The sequence below is a fragment of the Trachypithecus francoisi genome, unplaced genomic scaffold (assembly GCF_009764315.1).
Source record: "Trachypithecus francoisi isolate TF-2019V2 unplaced genomic scaffold, Tfra_2.0 Lachesis_group11, whole genome shotgun sequence".
Taxonomy (NCBI): domain Eukaryota; kingdom Metazoa; phylum Chordata; class Mammalia; order Primates; family Cercopithecidae; genus Trachypithecus; species Trachypithecus francoisi.
In genome coordinates, this window is record NW_022681456.1 from 13,463,093 (window position 1) to 13,481,149 (window position 18,057).

Consider the following 18,057-nt stretch of genomic DNA (forward strand, 5'->3'; position numbering starts at 1 on the left):
TCCAGCTTTTGCCCATTCAGTATGATGTTGGCTATGGATTTGTCATAGATGGCTCTTATTATTTTGAGGTATGTTCCCTCAATACCTAGTTGATTGAGAGCTTTTAACATGGAGCAATGTTGAATTTTATCAAAAGCCTTTTCTACATCTGTTGAGATAATCATGCGGTTTTTGTTTTTAGTTCTCTTTATATGATAAATTATATTTATTAATTTTTGTATGTTGGACCAACCTCATATCCCAGGTACAAAGCCTACTTGATCATGGTGGATTAGCTTTTTGATATGCTGCTGGATTTGGTTTGCAAGTATTTTGTTGAGAATTTTTGCATTGATATTCATCAAAAATACTGGCTTGAAGTTTTCTTTTTTTGTGGTGTCTCTGCCAGGTTTTGGAATAAAGATGATATGGCCTCATGGAATGAGTTGGGAAGAAGTCCCTTCTCCTCAATTTTTGGAATACTTTCTGTAGAAATGGTACCAGCTCTTGTTTTTACATCTGATAGAACTTGGTTGTTAATCCATCAGGTCTGGGCATTTTTTTGGTTGGTAGGCTATTCTATTACTGATTCAGTTGTAGAGTTTGATATTGATCTGTTCAGGGAATCAGTTTCTTCCTGGCTCAGTCTTGGGAGGGTGTATGTGTCCAGGAATTTATCTGTCTCTTCCAGGTTTTCTAGTTTGTGTACATAGAAGTGTTTGTAGTAGTTTCTGATGGTTGTTTTTATTTCTGTGAGGTCAGTAGTAACATTCCCTTCATCATTTCTAATTGTGTTTTTTGGATCTTCTCTGTTTTATTCTTAATTAGTCCAGCTAGTGGCCTATTTATTTTATTATTCTTTTTCAAAAAATCAACTTCTGGATTTGTTTGTCTTTTGAATGGTTTTTCATGTCTTGATTTCCTTCAGTTCAGCTCTGATTTTTGTTATTTCTCATCTGCTAGCTTTGGGGTTGGTTTGTTCTTGCTTTTCTAATTCTTTCAGTTGTGAATTTAGGTTGTTAATTTGAGATCTTTATAACTTTTTGATGTGGGTATTTAGTGCTATGAGTTGCCCTCTTAATACTGCCTTAGCTGTGTCCCAGAGATTCTGGTATATTGTATCTTTGTTCTCATTATTTTTGAAAAACTTCTTGATTTCTGCCTTAATTTCATTATTTACTCAAAAGCCATTTAGGAGCATGTTGTTTACTTTCCATGTAATTGTACAATTTTGAGTGATATTCTTTGTGTTGACTTCTATTTTTATTGTACTATGGTCTGAGAGTGTGTTTGGTATGATTTTGGTTCTTTTACATATATTGAGGATTGTTTTAGGTCCAATTATGTGGTCAATTTTAAGTATGTGCTATGTGGTGATAAGAAGAATGTATATTCTGTTGTTTTTGGGTGGAGACTTCTGTAAAGGTCTGTCAGATCCATTTGTTCCAATGCTGAGTTTAGGTCCAGAATATCTTTGTTAATTTTCTGCCTCAATTGTCTGTTTAATACTGTCAGTGGAGTGTTGAAGTCTCCCACTATTATTGAGTGGGAGTCTGTGTCTCTTTGTAGGCCTCTAAGAACTTGCTCTATAAATCTGGGTGCTCCTATGTTGGATGCATATATATTTATGATAGTTAGGTCTTCTTGTTGAATTTGAACCCTTTACAATTATGTAATGCCCTTCCTTGTCTTTTATGATCTTTGCTTGTTTCAAATCTGTTTTGTCTGAAATTAGGATGCCTGCTTTTTTCTGTTTTCCATTTGCTTGGTAGGTTTTCCTTCATCCCTTTATTTTGAGCCTATAACTGTCATTATGCATGAGATGAGTCTCTTAAAGACAGCATACCATTGGGTCTTGCTTTGTTATCCAGCTTGCCACTCTGTGAATTTTAAGTGGTGCATTTAGCCCATTTACATTCAAGGTTAGTATTGATATGTGTGGATTTGATCCTGTCACTGTGCTGTTAGCTGGTTATTATGCTGGCTTGTTTGTGTGGTTGCTTTACAGTGACACTGGTCTGTATGTTTAAGTGTGTTTTTATATTAGCTGATAGCAGTCTTTCCTTTCTATATTTAGTACTCCTTTCAAGATTTCTTGGAAGGCATGCTTGGTGGTGATTAAGTCCCTCAACATTTGCTTATCTGAAGAGGATCTTATTTCTCTTTCACGTAGGAAGCTTAGTTTGTCTGGATATGAAATTCGTGGTTGAATATTTTTTTCTTTAAGGATGTTGAATATAGTCCCCCAATCTCTTCTGGTTTATAGGGTTTCAGCTGAGAGGTCTGCGGTTAGCCTGATGGGGATCCCTTTTTTGGTGACCTGCCCTTTGTCTCTAGCAGCCCTTAACATTCTTCATTTTGACCTTGGAAAATCTGCTGATTATGTATCTTGGGGATGACCTTCTTGTGTAGACTCTTGCAGGAGTTGTCTGTATTTCCTGAATTTGACTATTGGCTTCTCTAGCAAGGTTGGGGAAGTTTTCATGGATGACATCCTGAAATATATTTTCCAAGTTGTTCAGTATGACTCTTTGGGTTTGAATTCTAGCTTTACTACTTAGCCACTGGAGAACCTTTGATAAGAGACCTCTCTGAGCTCACTTTTATCATCTACAAAATAAGTCTAATGATAGCACCTACCTCATAGGATTGTTGTGAGCATTAAATGATATGTAAATACAAAGCTCTTACATCCATGACTGGTACATAGTAAGTGCCCTGGGAATATCATCTATGTTTATTAAACTGAAAATATTGTTTCCAGCTGTGTGTGGTGGCTCATGCTTGCAAACCCAGCATTTTGGGAAGCCAAGGTGAGAGGACTGCTTGAGGCCAGGAGTTTGACACCAGCCTGGGCAATATAGCGAGACCCTATCTGTAAAAAAAATACCCCCAAACCAACAAACAAAACCAAAAACCTTAGCACTTGAGGCTGCAGTAAGGTATGATCATGCCACTGAACTTCCAGCCTGTGTAATAGAGCAAAACCCTATCTCAAAAATAAATAAATAAAATAAAATAAAATAAAATAAAGTAAAATAAAATAAAATAAAATAAAATGCTGCTTCCTCCAAGGAGAGCTTTCTGAGGGCTGTCCTGGGCCAGGCGGGGCATCCCTTTTGTGTTCCCTTAGCAGGCTGCTTCCTCCCACAACCTCCAGACCCCTGCGTGCTAATTTCCTGTTTACTTTTCCATCTTCCCTACTGGACTCTTAGCTCCCAGAAGAAGAGGGCAAGGATTAGTCTTCTCCAAACCCTAGCCTCAGAGCATTCAGCCCATCAGTGCTGTGAGAATGAGAGTGCAATGGGCCATAATGCAAACTTTGTTGTATAGATATATTTATTGGGGTGGATGGTCTCTGGAGTCAAGGGGTAAGCTAGAAAGGGAGGAAATTATTGGGTTGTCAGAACAGAGAAGAAAAGCTTTCAATAGCTTTCTGGTGCTCTTAAAATCAAATCCCACATCGTAACTCTGGCATTTGTGGCTTGCATGATGCAGCCCTCATCTACCACTTGTCCATCCTCTTCAAATTCTCCATGTCCCTTCTGGACTTGGGACTTTGCATGCACTTTTCCTTCTACCTGGAATGTAATTCCACCTTCTCATCACACTGCCGGCTCTTCCTTATCCTTCAGGACTCATCTGAAAGTCACCTCCTCAGAGAGGTCTTCCCAGATTTCCCAGTCTAGATTAGGTACCTATGCTGTCTGTCTCTCTCTCGTAGCACCCTGTTCTCTTACTGTAGGACAATGATTATAATTTGTACCTACATATTTATGATGCAATTAATTTGTTTCTGCCCATATTTTCCAGAAGACTGTGAGCTCCCTGAGGACAGAGAGCAAGCTCTTCTTTGTGATATAGCCCCAGCACCTGGCACCTGGCAGGCATATAGTAGGTACCCAGTGAATGCCCTTCAAATGAATGGATATATGTGTGCCCTTACTTCATGAGGATTTCCATCTTGTCCTGCAGGCAGAAGCCAGCCTCCTGGGCTACGCTGTAAAACTTGGCCCTCATGCTGTTACACACCCCACTCTTGTACTGGATGTTGATGTCACAATTAGTGCGGCTGTGGACACAGATAAGAAGGGCTTGGGGGATGGAGCCCAGGGATGTCCCCTAGTAACCTGGGTCCCACTCTGGCCCCCCTTGGCCCCAAGGTGCTCTGCATGTAGGACTCCCTGTAGCCACCTGGGTTCTCTGCCCTCACCTGGAGCCTTCCTAAGCATCCCCCTGGATGTAGGAAGGACAGATCTTCCCAATAGCATCAGGATGGTCGTTCAGACCCTATTAAATGAGCCCACAGTGAGACAGCTGGTCACTGGAGCCCAGCGAATGTTAAGGATGGGAGATGGAATTTGGAGCTGGGAGATTCAGGCTCAAAGTCCAGCTCCACCACTTCTTAGCTGTGTGGCCTCAGGCAAGACATTTCACATGGCCAGGTTTCTGCCTGCTCCTTTGTAAGATGGGATAATGCCCCTGCCTCATAGGATCGGTTTTGAGGAACAAGGAAGGTAATGAAGACAGAATGCTTTTCATGGTGCCTGGCACAGCGGAGGAGTTTGCTATTGTCTGCCACTGCTGCTCAGCTTCTTGACTATGAGTCCCTAAACCTGGGGGATCCCTTGTCCTTCATCATCGTCTATGGCTGTAGGGAGTCTGGTCTGCATTCGGTCATTTCCACACCCCTGGAATATAGAGGGTGTGGTCACCACATTCCCTGTTGTGTGGCTCCTTCCATTGCCCTCCTGGCTTACCTTTTAGACTTCTTCTGGACTGGTTGGATGTGGCTTTCTGCACTTGTACTGCTGGATCTGTCACTGAAACACAGAAGGATGGGTTCAAGTTGCTCAGAGTCTGCTTTTCAAGAAAAGGGTGTCCCCAGGGCTCCATGGCGCCTGCTAGCGTCCAGAATTCAGGCAAGGGAGGTGGTGCTAATCAAGGTAGCAGTCACAGAACTCTATGAATTTCTTCCCACCTCTTGGCCTTTCCTCCTGCCATATTCCTGCCTGGAGGGTCCTCTTTGTTTATTTTCTACCAACTTAAATCCTACCCTGCCTTATGGTCCACGACAAGTCCTGTCTATCTGAACTCTCCTGTCTAATTTTGACCTTCCGCCTCTGCGTATTGTCAGGATTATGTCTTTTCTGGATCTCAGTTTCATTTGTGTAAAACTGTTCTCTTTGTCTGGAGGGTGAATTGGCTTAGGACCTTTCCATACTCCTCTCCATACCCAACACTTAACACTGGGCCAGGTGCAGATTTAGTGAAACCCAACACCCATTGTACCCCTTGTCAGTCTGTGAGCAAGCAGCTCCCTTCTGGATGGTCAGTTTCCTCATCTGTGACCCATCAACTCATCATGCCATCCAACCCTTTCTAGGTGTGGATGATTGAATGCTCCTATGGATACACCCTCCTGTGACTCTGCCTGGGCAAGCTTCCTAGAGGGGGATGAAGAGCCCCTACCCCTGCCCACCACCCCCGCTCATGCCTTTCTCCAGGATCCTTGTTTAGGGACTTGGGCTTTCAGCACCATTGTCTAGCACCTTCTTTCTGACTGTGTTTCCCCTTCTTTCTTGCAAATGCTTGGAAAACTGACCACTTGATCTGTGTGGCTCTGGGGGAGGGGGTGGTAAGACTGTTTTCCTTATTAATAGGATGTGTGGGTAACCTTTGCTTCTAGCCCTGTGGCCTTTGGGACTTCTTTAGGCAGGCAGGCCTGGCCATTTTCCAGACCCCTCCCCATAGAAAAGGTCCTGGCCTTCGCTGGTTTCCCCAGAAGCTCACAGGACTAGACCTGGAGGTCTTAGGCCTAGTAGGCAAATCCTCATCCTACTTGGGTAAGAAGCAGGCCCCCATGAACAATCTCCAGAAAGCCTTGATTTTAGATTCCAACCAGCTGCCGTAATCCCTGCAGATGAATTCGTGGGGGCAGCGTGGTGACCCTGGCCTTCCTCCTGTAGATGGCTCTCTTCTTTTCAAGAGCTTTGACAGTGATTGAGGGAGGAGGTGGGAGGTAAGGAAGGTGGTGTTATTAGTGAGTGATAAGCAAGAGACAGAAATAAGCAGCAAAAGACCCTTCTGCCTGTCTCACTCTGCGCCCCCTGCCTGGCCCTCTTTGAGTTTCAGCTGCACTGGTCTTTGCTTGGTGCTCCTGAGCTTCCTCCTGCCCCAGGACCTTTGCACACGCTATTGCCCCTGCTTGGAACAGCATTCCCACCTTTTCCACCTCATAGTCTAGTCAATTCTCCTTTGTCCTTAAGTTCTCAGCTTAAACATCAGACTCAGTGTTGATTAGCACCCAGTACCCCTACTTCTTTTTCAGAACACTTCACAGTCATGATGTTATGGCTAGCTGTGGGATTATCTGAGAAATGTTTGACTCTCCCATTAGATCAGCAGTTCTTAAGCCTGGGTAGAATTCAAGGGGTCTGTGAATGCAGATGGGAAAAAAGTTGCATCTTTAGTTGAACTAACCTTCAACCAAAATGGAAATTGCAGGTATTTGCCTATCACATTACAATTGTGAGAGATATTTTGAAAAATCATTTATACTCAACACTAATCCAAAATTACAGGAGTTGAGTTTTGTTATATAATGCATTGTGAAAGACACACATAGATTACCATATTCCAAATTTGATTGTAATATAGTAATCTAGATTACTATAAATATCTTAGTGATCTTTTGTAATGTATAGTATGCATTTAAAAACATCTTTCTTAAAGGAGTCCATAGGTTTTCTCAGACTTCCAAGGAGTCCATGGCACATAAAAGGTTATAACCCCAGCCCAGACACAGAGATCCACGAGGGCAGTCTGTGTTTGTTTGTGTTTGTTTCATTTGCTGCTGAATCCCGCAAACCTAGCACAGTTACTGGCACAGACGGGAAATCTAACAATGTTCTCTAAATGGGCCGGGCTCATGCCTGTAATTCCAGCACTTTAGGAGGCCGAGGGAGGCAGATCACTTGAGGTCAGGAGTTCAAGACCAGCCTGGCCAACATGGTGAAACCCCGTCTCTACTAAAAATACAAAAATTAGCAGGGCGTAGTGGTGCGTGCCTGTAATCCCAGCTACTCGGGAGGCTGAGGAAGGAGAATCACTTGAACCCAGGAGGTGGAGATTGCAGTCAGCCGAGATCACACCACTGCACTCCGGCCTGGCTGACAGAGCAAGACTCCATCTCAAAAAAAAAAAAAAAAAAAAAAGAGAGTATTCTCTAAATGAACAAATAAATTGGGGGAAGATCTCCACCTCCCCCATTATAAATTACCCAAGTAGAGAGAAAGAGACATAGTCTTGTACCACATCCTCCCTACCTCACTTCTCCATGACTAGAAGATTTTAACTTGATGGTATATAATTGTTGGGGAGAAATACCTGAATTCTCACCCCTGGTCCTGCAGTAAAGGAGCTTGTTTCTAATGAGGTCATAAGAAGGAAAAAGTTCCCTCTTCCCTGTCCCACTTTCCATGGTCTGGGGAGGCGCGTCCCTGCAGTGGTGCCTGTAACTGTGGGCTGCCTTCCAAGGCACCTGCTGCAGGCTCCAGACTTTCCTACCTTGATTTGTGGGTGGTCTGCATTTCCTTATAGGCAGAATTACTCTTATTTTGTTTCAGCACTGACAAGAGGCTGCAAGGCAAAACGAGTCCTTTAACAAGCCGCTGAATTAATGAAGCTTTTGTGCAGTAACTACGTGTGAGAGGAGGGGGAATTCTCTTTCTAGAGCAAGAATCTTCAGACTCTACTGAGCTCAGCACTTACCTAGAGAGTTTGCTAAGAATACAGATTCCTCGGCCACATTTTCTGGGACTTGAATCATTGCCTGGACGGGGGCCCCAGAAGGTGCATTTAGATCACACATACAGGTAGGTACACACACACACCCTCTCCTAAAATTCCCCACCATACAGAAAATACTGTGAAATAATGCCCACCTGAAGTGCTTGTTAAAAAAATATAGCTACTGGCCAGGCGTGGTGGTTCATGCCTGTAATCCCAGTACTTTGGGAGGCCAAGGCGAGCAGATCACTTGAGGTCAGGAGTTCCAGACCAGCCTGGCCAACATTGCAAAACCCTGTCTCTACTAAAAACACAAAAATTAGCTGGGCATGGTGGTGCATGCCTGTAATCCCAGCTACTTGGGAGGCTGAGGTGGGAGAATCGCTTGAACCAGGGAAGTGGAGGTTGCAGTGAGCCGAGATCGTACCACTTCATATAAATACACACACACACACACACACACACACACACACACACACATATCTTGCTACCTCTGGATATTCTGATTCAGTGGGTTCTGGGATGAGGAAGGATAGAAATCTGTATTTTTCACAAGTAACCCAACTGCTTCTGATCTTCAGGGACACTGCTACAAGATTTTAAGAAAAGGCTGTATTTTTAGATGACTAGGGGCAGCCCGGCCTGGAGGCTGGGGGCTGGATGTGCTGGCTTGTGGGGATTTCTGAAAGCCCCACAGTTCGATATCAGCCTTGATGGGAGCAGATTTGGGATCTAAAGTGAGACAGGAATCCAGCTCTAAAGTGAGGGGCAAAAGAGAATCTGCAGCTTTTCCTAACCATCTCTCTGTAGCTCTGTATTGAAGCTTCAATATCTGCTGCCTTAGCAAAAGATTAGGGAGATTTTTTTCCCAGAGGAATTTATGAGGAAGGGAAACTTCAACACATTCTTGCTCTGTAACCATGGTTATTTTATCATTAAATTGAAAGCAGAGGCCATGTGATGGGTCTCATGAGAACCAGGTTCTAGTGTGGTTTTGTCTTTGAAGACCTTGTGGAAGTCACTGCTTGTTGCTCTTTGACATCTGTGAGATGGAGTCATGGTAATGGTGAATGTACCTGTCTCAGCAGGAGAAGATTCCATGGGGCAACATGTGTGGGATAAAAGTAACAACGTCCTCACCACCATCCCCACCACCAACCTCACTGCCATTTGTTGAATACTTACTCTATGCCAGGCACATGGTAGTATGTTATATAAATGCATTATCTGATTAAATGCTTAAAATGTTTCATTGAAGTAGATGTTATTTCCATAACATTAGTAATATTTTACAGGGATAATATCTAATTCTCACTACAACCCTTTGGGATAGGCTGCTAATGAGCCTCATTTTACAGAATGAGAATCAGACTCAGAGAGGTGAAGCAACTTGCCCAACATCACCCAGCAATTAGTCATGGCCATGGAGACTGACCTTCGTTTGTCTGGTTCCAAAGCCAATGCTTTGATGTGACACAATCTCATTTCATAGATGAGAAAACTGAGGTTTAGAGAAAGGCTAGATGACTTGTCCAAGGGCCGCAGGTTTTGGATCCATGTCAGTCTGACTCCAAAGCCAGTGCTTGTGCTGTGAGTTCTTACAAAGGAAGGAACCTCATTGAGCTGATGCTTCATTATTATTGTCTGTCTCTAATGCTTACAAATCAGGCACAGCAGTGGGGGCCTTATGGGTCAAGGTTGCATCTGAGTGCCTCCAAGTGCCACCTTCCAGATGAGCCCCAATGAGAGTCGAGGCAGCAGCCAGTGAATTCATCGCTCGCAAGCAGAGGTGAGGTATGATGCACGTGAAAGTGCACAGTGAACTGTAATTACGGTAATAACAATAACCAATAAGTCATAGTTGGCATCCCAGTGGGCTGAAGGCAATGATGAACCTCTTCTAGTGCCTCATTTATTTCCACAAAGGAATTTGCTTACTCGAAGGAATCCACACTTAGGAAGGGAACTCTGGCTCTAGGCTGTGTACTCTCTGGGGCTTTTAGAGGTCAGAAGTGTGGTGGACGCGGCTTCTCACCAGAAAGAGGATGTCTTAGGTTCAGGTCTGGTAGTACCTCCTTATGAGCCAATCATATCAGTTGCCGGCTTGAAACTTCAAAGGATTCCTGCTGCTCTTAGAATAAAAACCAGAGTCCTTGAGTTTCATCCCTTTTTGGCTGCATTCCAGTTCCTTGAAGGTGTTGTGGTCCCTTTTGACCACATTTGCACATGTGCTGCCTATAATACTCTCTTCCCCACCTCCCTACCCACCCATGCCAGCCTCATCAGGCTGGCTCATTTACATGCTTCATCCAAATCTCAGCTTAAAGCTTCTTCCTTGGAGGAAACTTCTCTGATCCCCATCCCCAACCCAGACTAGGTCAAATGCCCTTATTATTTGTTCTCACAGTTTCAAGCTTTCCTTTCATGGACACGTCTCACAGTAATAATGAGTACACAGCCCACATGTGTTCGTAAGTATTCACTCAAAGGATGAAGGAATAACCAGACGATTCCTGAGAGGCAGTGTGGCTGAGTGGCAAAGAGAAGAATGGTTTTTGGAATTAGAAATATCTGGATTTGCCAGGTATGGTGATTCACACCTGTAATCCCAGCATTTTGGGAGGCCGAGGTGGGAGGATTGCTTGAGCCAGGAGTTTGAGACCAGCCTGGGCAGTATAGCGAGACCCTGTCTCTGCAAAATAAAAAAAAAAAAAATTCGCCAGGTGTGGTGGTGTGTGTCTGTAGTCCCAGCTACTTAGGAGGCTGAGTTGGGAGGCTCACTTGAGCCCAGGAGTTGGAGGCTGCAGTGAGCTATGATTGTGCCACTGCACTTCAGTTTGGGCAACAGAGCGAGACCCTGTCTCTAAAACCAAAATAAACCGGTAAGAAAGGTCTAGATTAGAGTCATGACCTTATCATTCACTAGCTGAGTGACCTTGAACTAGTCACATAGGCTCTCTGGGCCTCATTTCCTGATTTGTAAAATAAAGATAATAGTACCTACCTTGCAGGATTATTGTAAGAACTCAGAGAGGTGGTACACATAAACAACACAGCTCAGTGCCTGTCACAGAGAAGATGCTCAACAGCCGGCAACTACTACTGTTAATGTGATTGCTATTATTCTAAGCTTTATTTGCCCCAGGAGTCAAGAGCCCATACCTGGGTGCTTTCCTTTGCGTCCCATTTTCTATGGTGATTGTCCTCCGGGCATCTTCCCGAACCATCTCCAGGAGCTTCTGCAGATCTGAGGAGAATGTGAGAGGCCACTCATGACCAGAAGCCACGCCTGAGACAGGATTGTGCAGGACAGGGTGCAGCCCCCACGCTGGGGTCACCTCTACTCCTGAGGGTTGGGGATCTGGAGAGGGATTCCACTGGGCTCCAGAAGAGGTGGCTCATAGTGTTGGGCCTCTTGCACATCTAACCATGCCATGCCCCTGCTTAAGACCCATCAGTGGCTCTCTGTGTTACCTTTGGCTAATGCCTGTACTTTGAGAGGTCAAGGCGGGCAGATCACTTGAGGCCAGGAGTTTGAGACCAGCCTGGCCAACATGGTGAAACCCTACCTCTAAAAAAATATAAAAATTAGCTGGGCGCGGTGGTGGATGCCTGTGATCTCAGCTTCTTGGGGAGCTGAGGCATGAAAATTGCTCGAACCTGAGAGGCAGAGGTTACAGTGAGCTGAGATCGTGCCACTGCACTCCAGCCTGGGTGATACAATTAGACTCTGAATCAAAATCATAACAATAATAATAAAATAAGAAATAAAACTTAAATAAATTATTTCAACACAGCCTGTGAGGCCTGCCAGGATCCAGCTACTCTTTTTATCCCCAGTTTCATCTCCCTTCCCTTCCCCACCTTCGACTCTACTGCAGCCGGAGAGAACTGTTTCCAAACCTGAGAAGGAATCATCTTGCTCAGGAAAACCCTCTCTGATCTCCGTAGGCCTGAATTTTTTTTTTTTTTTTGAGACGGAGTCTCACTCTGTCGCCCAGGCTGGAGTGCAGTGGCCGGATCTCAGCTCACTGCAAGCTCCGCCTCCCGGGTTGACGCCATTCTCCTGCCTCAGCCTCCCGAGTAGCTGGGACTACAGGCGCCCGCCACCTCGCCGGCTAGTTTTTTGTATTTTTTAGTAGAGACGGGGTTTCACCGTGTTAGTCAGGATGGTCTCGATCTCCTGACCTCGTGATCCGCCCGTCTCGGCCTCCCAAAGTGCTGGGATTACAGGCTTGAGCCACCGCGCCCGGCCAGGCCTGAATTTTCAAACCAGCAATCCACAGGCTGAATTCAGCTTACAAATGTGTTTTATTTGATTCCATGCGGATGGCAACCTTTTAACACTGGAAGATTTCACATGAAAATCGAGACCTCCAGCTTCCCTAGAAAAGAGTCTGAGATGGGACTCCACTGCTCCCATTCCTGCTGCATGCTGGACATGCCTTTAGATAGGCGAGTGTTCTCCGTTTCCCCACAGCTCCCACCACTCCTCCTTGCCTTCGCCTAACTTTTATTTTCATATTTAGTATTGATTTTGGCTGGGTGCAGTGGCTCACACGTATAATCTCAGCACTTTGGGAGGCCAAGGTGGGAGGATTGCTTGAGTTCAGGAGTTCGAGGCCAGCCTGGGCAACATGGAGAAACCACCATCTCTACTAAAACAAAAATATAAAAATATTAGCTGGGCATGGTGGGGTGCACCTGTATTCCCAGCTATTCAAGAGGCTGAGGTGGGAGAATCACCTGAGCCTGGGAAGTCAAGGCTGCAGGGAGCCAAGATCATACCACTGCACTCCAGCCTGAACGACAGAGTGAGACCCTGTCTCTGAAAAAAGAGTATTGTTGATTTTTGTATAGTGTAGAAATATTTCTTCATACCTGACTGTTATGGGTTGAAATGTGCGACCCTCTCTGCCAAGATATGCTGAAGTCCTAATCACCAGGACCTCAGTCGATGACCTTATTTAGAAATAGGGTCACTGCAGATGTAATGACCGTTGTGTCATTTAACAATGGGGACACATCTTGTGAAATGCATCATTAAGCGATTTTGTCATTGTGTGAACATATAGAGTGCACTCACACAAACCTAGATGGCGTAGCTTAGTATACACCTGGGCATAGCTTACTATACACTTGGTATATACAGCTTTTTTGTTCCCAGGCCACGAACCTGTACAGCATGTTACTGTACTGAATACTGTAGGCAATTATAATACAATGTTAAGTATTTGTGTATCTAGGGATAACATAGAAAAGGTACAGCCAAAATACGGTATAAGAGATAAAAAATAGTACACAATATAGGGTACTTATCATAAATGGAGCTTCCAGGACTGAAAATTGCTCTAGGTGAGTCCATGAGTGTGTGGTGAGTGAATTCGAAGGCATAGGACATTACCATGGACTTTATAAACACTGTACACTTAGGCTACACTAAATTTACCAAAAATGTTTTTCTTTCTTCAATAATAAATTAAACTTAGCTCACTGTACTTTTTTACTTTATAAGCATTACATTTTTTAAACTTCTTGACTCTTTTGTAATAACAGCATAAAACAAAAACACATTTTATATCTGTAAAAAATGTTTTTAGTATCCTTATTCTATAAGCATTTTTCTATTTTTAAAAATTTTTTACTTTAAAAATATTTTTGTTAAAAACTAAAGGCAGATGCTGTGGCTCATGCCTGTAATCCCAGCACTTTGGGAGGCCGAGGTGGGTGGATCACCTGATGATGGGAGTTCAAGATCAGCCTGGCTAACATGGTGAAACCCTGTCTACTAAAAATACAAAAAAAAAAAAAAAAAATTAGCCAGGTGTGGTGGCAGGTGCCTGTAATCCCAGCTACTTGGGAGGCTCAGGGAGGAAAATCACCTAAACCCGGGAGGTGGAGGTTGCAGTGAACCGAGACTGTGCCACTGCACTCCAGCCTGGGCAACGTGAGCGAAACTCTGTCTCAGGGAAAAAAAAAAAGAAAAGAAAAGAAAAGGAAACTAAGCCACAAACACACACATTAGCCTAGGCCTCTACAGGGTCAGAATTATCAATATCGCTGTCTTTCACCTCTACATCTTGTCCCCCATAAGTTCTTCAGAGGCGGTAACAAGTAACACACATGGAGCTGTCATCTCCCATGGTAACAATGCCTTCTTCTGGAATATCTGCTGAAGGATCTACCTAGGGCTGTTTTACGATTCACTTTCTTTTTATAAGTAGAAGGAATACACTCTAAAATCACAATAGAAAATAAAGTACAGTACTTACATAAACCAGTACCATAGTCATTTTATCATTATCAAGTACAGTACTATGTACTGTACATAATTGTGTTATACTTTTATATGCAGTACAGACCTGTGAATAACATAGTGTGCTATGATATCATGATGGCTAAGATATATTAAGCAATAGGAATTTTTCAGCTTCACTCTACTCTTATGGGATTACTGTCGTATATGTGGTCCATTGTTGACCGAATCATTGTCATGTGACACGTGATTGTAGTTAAGTCAAGGTGATGTCATATTGGAGTAGGATGAACCCTCTATCCAATGACTAGTGTCCTTATAAATAGGAAAGAGAGATAAATAGGGAAATGGTGGCTATGTGATGACAGGGGCTCTAGATTCAAGTGATGCATTTATGAACCAAGGAATGCCAAGGATTGCCAGCACCCACCAGAAAAGTCAAGGAACGATTCTCTCCTATGGATTTCGGAAGATGCATGGCCCTGTGGACACTTTGGTTTGGATGTTTAGTATCCAGAGCTATGAGACAAAAAGTTTCTGTTGTCAGAAATTTTACAGCTGCTGTAGGAAATGAACACACGGACACTCCAAAAAGCTGGAAAATGAAATAGAGATGGAGTAAGCTACGTGCCTCAAGAAAAGTGGGAGAGTGGAAGTGAATGGTCCTGTCTTATGTCGATACATATTTGCAAATCCCTGGATATCTCAATTCTTTCCATTCCCTAGCATGGAATCTGCTTTGATACAAAACCATGAGCTTTGGGACTGCTTTTTCAGAATGTTTGTAGCTGTCCTTCTGACCCCCATCACAGCATTGATTTCATGTGATAGCCATTTTCTGTTCACTTGCAGGTCTTCCCCTCTAGGCTGTGAGTTCCTTGATGTCGAGGGCCACATTTTATTTGTCTTTTTATTGATAGCACCTGGCAGCATGCTTAGCACATGGGGTCTCAGTCAATAGTTGCTAAGCGTAAAAGTGAACAACTAGGGAGAAAATAGAGGGGAGGATTTGGGACTATGTGTTAGATTTGGATATTGATGAACAATGACAATACCAGTGCAGACACCTCATTCCTTAGTGGATACCTGCAGTTGACTCAAGCTCAGATGTTAAAAGCCATACCTGGAAGGGGGTCATGAAGCCTAGTGCTTCCCAAGACCATTTGTGTGTTGTGTACATCCAGCTTTGCATATTAACGCAATTACTGGATGCTAGGAAAGAATGCCTTTCCTTAGTGACTTTGGAGCCATCTAGGCTGTGATAAATGTCAGCATTAAGCCATTTTCTACTCCAGCTCTCAATTTGTGGGCATGATTCCATTTAACCTGAACTTGACCTTTATTTTTGTCTTGTCATGCCCACCTTCCCTAGAGCCACAGGTCCTAGAATCCTTGGAGTGTGTCCAGAAGCCTATTAGCAAGGGAGCTGTGATTGGTTCTCCTAGTTTCTTCCCTTCTCTTTGGAGCCAAGCAGCAACATCTGACTGCTCCACCACTCCTACCCCCAACGCATAAGCAAACCAGCCTAAGGGCGGGTGGATATGGATATCAGCAAATGACCACAGCTACCTGGTACATCAAGCAGCCCTCCTAGAGCACCAAATGTCAAATTATATCCCCAGAGAAAAAAATCCTGACTTCCTTTCTCCATTTCCCATGCCCAGCCTGTCTAAGAATCTCACCCTTGAATGCCTAAATCCATTTCTTCTTTTTGGGGAGGGGGAATAGAGGAGGTCTTTTTGTCATATGGGGCTAGTTTGAAGGGAAACATGAGATGGCATAGGACTCATATTTTGAGTTGTTATTAAGTGAGTTTCTCCCTAATCGTTCCAAGACTCAGAGCTTCAAGACCAGCAGGAGGAATAGCCTGGGCTTTTGTTTCTTGGGAATCTTCCTGCCATTGGTTTGGGGACGGTATCATTCCACAGAGAGGCTGCAACCTGCTGTCTCCAATAATTTGCATCCACAAAGACTTCATTATTCAGAAGCCTTGGAAATTAGACCTTGGTCAAATAGTGTGTCTCTCAGAATAGGACTCTTTCCCCTTCTTTTTTAGTAATTGAACTGTGATTCTTTCTATGCGTATAAGGGGAAGCATTTGCTAGCTCATTTTTTTCAACATCCTTTGCAGCTGGGCATGGCCCTGTGACTAAGTTCTGGGCAATGAGAATTTGGTAGAAGTGTGGTATAGGGCTCCTGAGTGGACTGCTTAAACTCCGCTGGGAATGGACACTTTCGTACTTTGCTTAATTCCTTTTACTTCCATCCTAGAATGTGAGTGTGATGGCTGGAGTTCTGGCAGCCATGGTGGACTATGAAGTGATGTTAAGGATGACACAGAAGAAAGCGGGGAAAGTAGGATCCCTGATGATCTATCGAAGCCACCTTACCAGCCCTGGACTGATCTTCTTTAACCTGTACAAAAAATAAGCTTTTATCTTTTTTAAGCCACTGTTTTTTACTCTGTACTGAGCCATAAGAAGTTCCTACTGGATACAGTGAGATGCATTTTAAGTTAAAATTAATAATTCAATAAAAGCAAATACTAACTACTAAGAGACAAGTGAAAAGGAAACCTGGGTGGGTCAGAGAAGACTTTACAGAGGAGGGAACATTTGAGCTGGGTCTTGAAGGTTCAGCAGGAGTCCACCAGACTGAAGGGTCAAGGATGAACAGGCATTTCAAGTAGAGAAAGTCATACAAGGGTGTGCATTGTTTAAAAAGAAGAAAGTGTTTTGATGAAGTTGGAGTGCCCCACTTAAGGTGTGAACTAGCGGCCGGGCGCGGTGGCTCAAGCCTGTAATCCCAGCACTTTGGAAGGCCGAGTCGGGCGGATCACGAGGTCAGGGGATCGAGACTATCCTGGCTAACATGGTGAAACCCCGTCTCTACTAAAAATACAAAAAACTAGCCGGGCAAGGTGGCGGGCACCTGTAGTCCCAGCTACTCGGGAGGCTGAGGCAGGAGAATGGCGTAAACCCGGGAGGTGGAGCTTGCAGTGAGCTGAGATCCGGCCACTGCACTCTAGCCTGGGCGACAGAGCGAGACTCCGTCTCAAAAAAAAAAAAAAAGGTGTGAACTAGCAAGAGCTGACCTGGGCAGCCTGGGGCAAGATCAGAGGTAATGTATTAGAGAAAAGGCAGAGTCATTGAAAGATGTTGAGCTAGAGAGAACTATATCAGGTTTTTCATTTAGAAAGTCCCTTCTGACTCAACATGGAGAAAAATAAGTGGGTAAAGGCAGGACAAGAAGCAGGGAAACTAGTTAGGAGGCTGTTGCTGTTTTCTAGGTGAGAAGTGAAGAGACCCTAGACCAGAGGTCCAAAACTCAGGTGGCCTTCAGGGGCCAGATACCAAAAATGAGTGACACAAGTTGATGTAAAAAAAATCAGTTTGGTCTCTTGGTCCATCTTTTATTGTTTATTTTTTCCTGAAGACTTGGGTAAAGCAGAGCAATCAAATTTGACTTGAGGGCCAGATTTCTTGGGTTCAAATTCCACCTTCATCACTTGCTAGCTGTGTGACTTGGGGCAAATAACTTAACCTCTCTGTGCCCCAATGTTCTCATCGGCAGAGTAGGCATAAAGAAGTTCTTGTGAGGATTAAATGAATTAATGTACATATAAAGGAGCTGATACAAAAATACTTTTAAGTGTTAGTTATAGTTTTATCATCATCCTCATCATCAACATCATCATCATCATTCTAAAGAAAACAATAGGGCAAATGTGATAATAAATATTCACACACTCAGCCAACCAGAGCAATGAGTGGGGCAATAGGGAGTGATGAACACTGTGAAAAACTGGAGAACACAAACCTCACTTAAAGGGACCAAGCTCCAGTTGAATGTTGTCATTCAGGGTTGCAGGCCCACTGTTACCACAAGGAGTGATTTATTTTATTTGTAGAGATGGGGTCTGGCTATGTCAGCCAGGCTAATCTCGAACACCTGGCCTCAAGTGGTCCTCCTGCGTCGGCCTCTCAAAGTGCCAGGGTTATGAGTGTGAGCTGCCATATCTGGCCAAGAGT

The 18,057-nt window shown here is 43.9% G+C and overlaps 1 protein-coding gene across 5 annotated transcripts in view; it reads right to left on the reverse strand.

Moving 5' to 3' along the window:
• CCDC60 (coiled-coil domain containing 60) overlaps nt 1-18,057 on the reverse strand; it is a 206,499-nt gene that overhangs the window by 15,902 nt on the left and 172,540 nt on the right. For 4 of the 5 annotated variants that reach the window (XM_033220422.1, XM_033220424.1, XM_033220420.1 and 1 more), the window contains 4 exons: nt 10,933-11,017; nt 7,549-7,620; nt 4,740-4,802; nt 3,926-4,051 (listed from right to left, as the gene is read on the reverse strand). In XM_033220422.1, coding sequence (XP_033076313.1) covers nt 3,926-4,051; nt 4,740-4,802; nt 7,549-7,620; nt 10,933-11,017 — 346 coding nt within the window. The remainder of the gene's footprint in view (nt 1-3,925; nt 4,052-4,739; nt 4,803-7,548; nt 7,621-10,932; nt 11,018-18,057) is intronic. The other variant, XM_033220421.1, reaches the window with a different exon arrangement.